The sequence below is a fragment of the Bison bison genome, unplaced genomic scaffold (genome assembly GCF_000754665.1).
Source record: "Bison bison bison isolate TAMUID 2011002044 unplaced genomic scaffold, Bison_UMD1.0 scf7180017864527, whole genome shotgun sequence".
NCBI lineage: Eukaryota > Metazoa > Chordata > Mammalia > Artiodactyla > Bovidae > Bison > Bison bison.
Window position 1 is genome coordinate 847,067 of NW_011495078.1, and position 6,110 is coordinate 853,176.

Sequence of the window (6,110 nt, forward strand, 5' to 3'; positions counted from 1 at the left end):
TTTGAAAAGCCAGTGTTGAGTTATATTGAATAATCCCTTCCTTTCTACCTTTCTTCCTTTCTACCAAAGTCTAATGGCAATTTAAAAACATTCTTTTCATAAATGTGCTTCAAAAACATAAAAAGTGACAGACACAGGACTTGCCTCTTTGAACTCCGCTTTCAGCACCGCGTGGCCCAGCGTCGTCTGCCACTGCAGCTTCCGCCCACTGTGCTTCCCCAGATAAAACGTCTTAAACACTTCCTGGAGCTTGATCATCTGTCAGCAAAGGAAAACGAGTGTGATTATGCTGCACACGCTTACTCTGACACTACCATCGGCTCAGTGTGCAAGTTCCTAAGCCACTGCTGGGCCGAATGAGGCCTGCTCCGTGTACTGACAGCGGCCCACCTGCACGCGGCCCCGTGCTGCCGTCATTTCAACAACTCCTTCCAGGGGCGGTGGGGCCTGCACCCGCTCCCGAGCCCTGCAGGCTCCCTCGGCCCCCCTGCAGCCTCTGTGCCCAGGCGTGGCCAGAGCCCGTGCTCTTGTCCGGCCACGTCTGGTGGGATGACCCTTGCTGCAGCTCCTCCTGTCCCAGGGAGGCCCTGGGACTCTGGCCCGTCCCTGCCACCCCTCCATGCCTGACCACTCCTGCAGCGCCCGCATGCGCAGGCATGCCCTGGGCGGAGGGAGGGGGGAGAGACGAGTGTCAACCAGCAGGGACAGACGGGGCGTGGAGGTTTTCCGGGGAAGAACGTCTACTTGCAGGGTCACACCAGCCCCGGGAGTGTGAGAGCGCCGGGCTGAGTGTGGGGAGGGGTGCAGACCCGTCCCATCGCGTGGGGAGATGTGGGAGGGGGCGCTGAGTCTGGGACAGCCGCGACAGTCCCGGGGTGGGGGGACTCGAGACACAGGCTGGAGGCTGAGAGGGATGGAGCTGGGGCTTCCGGGGAACATGTGCATTCGGCGTGCAGGCAAGAGGAAACGGAGGAGAGGACGCAACAAGACACTGGCTAGAGGGCCAGAAGCGGGAGACTCCAGGAGACTCTGCCCTGGAACAGGAAGGGCGAATCCAGGCAGCAGCACGTCTGCCCGGATGCCCGGGCCCTGGGCCCAGCTGTCCTCCCTGGAGGCCCTGGGCCCACGCCGGCAGACACACCCCATCCCCCTCAGAGGGCCCGTGTCAGCCACACACACGCTGTCCCTGCCCTCTCAGGGCCTGGCTCTGGTATGTCGGGTGTGAGCATCAGCCAAGGAAGCCCGAGGCTCCCACACAGGAGGTAAACCAGCGCCTTCGTGACAGGCAGCCGGCGGACAGAGACGAGGAGCGTCCACTGTGAACGCTGCTCCCAGAGACGACACAGATGGTCAGGGTTTTCAGCGAGCATGTGATTTCAACACTCCCCGAGGTGCGTGGGGCCCTGGAGCACTAGTGTGTGAAAACCAGGCTGCTGGTTCTTGAGAGCACTCACCTCTGGAGTCAGGTGTACCTCCATGGGTGTGTATGTCGGCCAGTAGCCCATGGTCAGTATGTTCACAGTCAGGTCTATGGAGCCCGGGTCACTCTGATTCTGCATGTACTGCAAACACAAGAAACCAAGACAGATGGTCACTTTAGAAGAGCACCCGAAAGAATTAACCTCTAGACACTGAGTGACCCGTTTCCAGGCTACGCTCACCTCGTGCTTTCACTTGTCTGAGTCCCTGGAACACAGTCCACTGGAGCCGCACACCCTGCTCTAAGCCACCGGCAAAGTTTTTCTTTAACTTTGTCCCAAATGTGGGTCATTAAACTCATTTAAGCCAGAGTTTCAAGTGCACTTTTAGGAATTACTTTTCTTTTCTTTTTTTCCAACTGCATCACACAGCTGGCAGGACCCTAGTTCCCAGACCGAGGATTGAGTCTGGGCACTCAGCAGTGGAAGCCTGGGGTCCTAACCACTGCACCGACAGGGAATCCCCAGGGGTTATGTTTCTTTTTCATTTTGAAGTGTTTCGAATATGTGAAACATTAACAGTGTAATTTTTAAAGACAAGGATTTTACACAGTTCACATACTTAAGTACAAAATCATTTCACAGAATTTAAAATAGCATATTTTTTAAAAAGCTGTTACACTTGAACACAACTTGCCTGCTTGAAATGAACCATGATGTCCTTGGAGAGCTCCATGTCCTTAAACATGCCCTCCAGCTTGCTGGTGAACGCGGCCCCGCACTCTGGACAAAGCGGATGGTGGGTGAGGATCAGGGAGGCCCTGCGTGTGGGCGCTCACCCCACCCCCAGGCGCTTACCATGCTTCAGCTTCGACAACATAGATTTTTCAGCATCGACGGAGGCACTTTTTCCAACCAGGAGTCTTTTTGCTAAATCTTTTTTGTAAAATGCTTCAAACACGTCTTTACCTATTTATAAGCAAGAACCACGTAAGACATTTGACAGCTGCCGTGAAAATGTTCACCTCAGCGGCTAACTCAGCCCAAGAGGCGACCACACACACGTGTGAGCCAGCTCTTCCTGCTGAATCCCCACAAACACCCTTGCTCCGTCCACAGCAGCCGCCACCCTGGTCCTGTGTCGATGGGCAGGGAAGAGACGGGCTGGCGGGGCACTGCGGATGCACGCCTGGAGCCCAGCTCACCGTGGATGAACCGGAACAGGATCATGACCTTGTCCAACATCCGCTCCAGCTCCTCGTCCGTCGCCTCCTTATTCCCTGCTCTCAGTTTTGAGTCTACGTGCTTTGCTGTAAGAGATGAAGTTATTTGAAAAACAAGCATTCACTATACAATATATATTCTAAATACAAAAAGGAAGATCTTTCATTTCTCCAAGAAAAAACTGAACATAACACTTGGAACTTTCCCAAAATGACATGTTATCATGTAACAAAAAGGCAAACACCTGATGTTCTAAGATCTGTGCTTTCAAGGCACCTGAGAACACACCCCGTGGTCCCACACTGGAGCTTCTTGGCACACGACTGCTCCAAAAACCGGAGCAGCCTGCCAGCAGGATGTGCTGAGACGCGGGCAAGGCTTCCTTACATGGAAGCACTCCTCTCAGGGCCGACCCCGCAGGGACAGAGTGGCTCTGCCTGCCCTCCTGCTTTTGAGACGCACAGGCCACATCGACCTGCCCGAAGGAAGGGAGAATCCGAGCTCCCGAGGGTCTGAATGTGTCTTTAGAGAAACCAGAGTCTATAAAGTGGCCAAAGGCCAAATCAAACAGGTGCCTTTGAGCGTCTCCTCCCGCTGGCTCTTCTTAGCTCTGCCCCTTATCGTTCTTCATCCTGAATGTCGCAAACGTGCACACTTGTACTGTGCCCTCCGCTTTCCCACCGGGCACCTCAACAGCCCTGCACCACTGCCTCACACCTCCCTGCCCGCCGCCTCTGGACAACTCCAAAAAAACTGCTTCACTGATGAGACTCCATGAATCCTGAGTATATTTTGATGCTATCATGAAATAAGTATACAAAGGGATCATTTAAAAGAGATACCAATCAATCCCATCACATTTTACACTGACTGGAGGATACAAGGTCGGGACTGAACAGCTATCTCCTATCACACGCTATCGAGAGGTCAACAGTTACCCTCCTAACATTCCTACACGACAAACCCAGGCCAGTTTCTGGGCAGGAGGAGCTCTGGGGCCGGGACCGTGCAGGCAAGGATAAAGCTGCTCGTCTCGTCCCACTCCTGTGATGTCAGGCTCCATGTTGTCACGAAACTACCACCACACGCTCCCAATGGACACGCCACGTGCTCACATGCGGATCCGACACACAGAGCACACGCTGGTGCCTGCGGTTTTCGGAAAGGCTGTCCTTTTAAGGCGCGGGCCGTCCTCCTCGCGAGGCGCCTGCTCTTGGGGAAGCCTCTGCATGACTTGTGCTTTCCTACCAATCAGCTCCGCAGGCTTATTGGGCCGCTTGTTGATGAACGTCTCGAAGGACTCTTTCATCAGGTTGACGAACTTCTCGCTCCGCTGGAAGCACACGTCTATCACGTGGTCCACGCGGTCCTTGAAGTCCAGCAGGTCCTGCACCATGTCTTTGTCCTTTTCAGGGTTGATGACGATCGTTGTCCCAAAAGTCTGCAAAACACAGAGGTCAGCAGCAGGGCTCTGATACAGCAGTTTCTCTCCTGCTATCAAACAATCACGATGCTTAACAAATTAATCACTTCCAGTATTTAATGCTGAATCACTCCAGAAGTTTCACAAATTTAGTCCACATTCTAAAAATTTAGTGGGTATGCCAACTAACCTTTAGGGTTACAATTCTGCTTCTGGAAGAACTTTTACTTGTAACTCCCTCAAACAGAAATTAATTCTCTTAACCGTCTACACCTATTTGGACTTTCTAACTATAGTTCTTTCTCTTTCACTTCTAACTGTGGTTTAGACTCTGCTTTTCAGCCTGCATTTTTATTTAAGAATGGCTATTTAAACACGACTAGAAGTCTGGATGACAATAACAGCTGGCTATCTGACCACACAAACTGATGGCTTCCGCAGGACACGCAAGGAGCTCCACGTCAGAGGCGCAGGCGGGGGCAGACACCGGCGGGAAGGCCCAGGTGAAGCGGCACAGAGGCTTCGGGAGAGGGCCTGGCGCGGCCTGCGGGGGGGGGTGTCACAGCTCGTCCTCAGCAGACACTCGGGCAGGTTCACGATCCAACGTCTCCTGCCCAGACTGGATGCTGCAAAGCTGCCCTCCTGTGTCAGGACCCGTGCCCGCTCTTTCAGGACCCCTGGGCGGCAGAACCCTCGACGCCCACGGCCTCTCCTGGCATAAAGCCCAGCGCTGGCCCGGCCTGAGTCACTTCTGCCTCTCAGCTCAATACAGCGGCACAAGATCTTGGGGGTGCGTGTGTGTGTACAAGCTTTCCACGCGCAGGCCCGACTGTTCCCGTCGTCTTTCTTACTGAATTGAAGCTTCTTCCTGATGGTTACAGACCCACGTGCCGCGAGAAGAGTGAACGTGTGCCTGTGTGCTCAGCCTGGTCCCTGACGCTGACACACAGGCCCCAACCGAGCAGCAGCACAACCAGGACCCCGGCCCTGACACAGTTCACATCTGCTCATCCAGATGGACCACAAGTTCACCTACACCTCGCCGGGTGTGCACCACCCAAGCCCAGCACCACACAGATCACTCCTGTTGCCTTTTTATAACCAAAACATGCATAAATCCTGGATTTCTAGGAAACAAAGCCACATACACCCTACCCAGACATACCAAACTGTGTAACAGTTCCCACTGAGCCAAGCGTGAAATCATGTTTCAACAGTAGATTCACAAAGGCAACTTTTTGAAAATCACAGCTACAGCACTCCGCTAGTACTTATGCTGACAACAAACGGCCAAACAGCAACTTTTAAAACGTTCACACCTGGATGCTATTTATCCCCAAGACCATGTGCTCAAGGGACCCAGAAGGCGATGGGCAGGTCCAGCTAGGCCCCCCTGACCTTGAAGGAGCCAAGGCAGCTCTGTGGCCCGGAGCCCAGGTGGCCTCACAAGCCCCACCCGCCCAGGGGCACACACACCTTGATGTAATCGCTCCAGTGCTGCAGCAGCGCCTGCTGGCCACCCCGCACGCGGCTGAACAGCTGGTACATCTGCGTGAGGTCTGGCACTCGGTTCTCGTCCAGCAGGTGGTCCAGCCCTGAAATCACACGGCAGTGTTAGCTCTGGCGGCAGGCGGACGGGGGCACTGAACCCGCACCGCCAGCCCAGGGCATGCGGCCAGGTCTACTCGCTCCCCGGGACCACCGCGCAGGCAGGGGGCAGCCCTCGGGCCCGTTGGCTGTCCGCCACACGTCCACACTCGTGGTCAGCCCAGGCCTGAGCACAGCGAGGCTGTCTGCCCGCCAGAGGCTGGGGTCTTTCAGCCCCAACAGACTCCTGTGACTTTAGCCTAAACCGTCCGTGCTCCCTGCCCACTCCTTCAACACAGCTAGTAACCAATCCCCCCCACGGGCTGAGGGCCACCCCCTTCGGTGACTCATAGTGACTGTGTTACAGCCAACGGCCCCATGGTGTCACAGCGCTGCTCCAACCCTCTTACTGAACGCAGGACAAGCGGTCAGTTCGCACACAAGTGGTGGGAAATCTA

General features: G+C 54.8%; 1 protein-coding gene across 1 annotated transcript in view; it reads right to left on the reverse strand.

Moving 5' to 3' along the window:
• CUL4A (cullin 4A) overlaps positions 1-6,110 on the reverse strand; it is a gene marked incomplete at its 3' end in the record, with an annotated part of 25,823 nt that overhangs the window by 4,012 nt on the left and 15,701 nt on the right. Inside the window, exons 10-16 of the mRNA XM_010831539.1 lie at positions 5,542-5,660; positions 3,891-4,083; positions 2,624-2,728; positions 2,277-2,387; positions 2,116-2,201; positions 1,455-1,562; positions 145-258 (exon numbers count right to left, since the gene is read on the reverse strand). Of these exons, the coding sequence (XP_010829841.1) occupies positions 145-258; positions 1,455-1,562; positions 2,116-2,201; positions 2,277-2,387; positions 2,624-2,728; positions 3,891-4,083; positions 5,542-5,660 (836 nt within the window). The remainder of the gene's footprint in view (positions 1-144; positions 259-1,454; positions 1,563-2,115; positions 2,202-2,276; positions 2,388-2,623; positions 2,729-3,890; positions 4,084-5,541; positions 5,661-6,110) is intronic.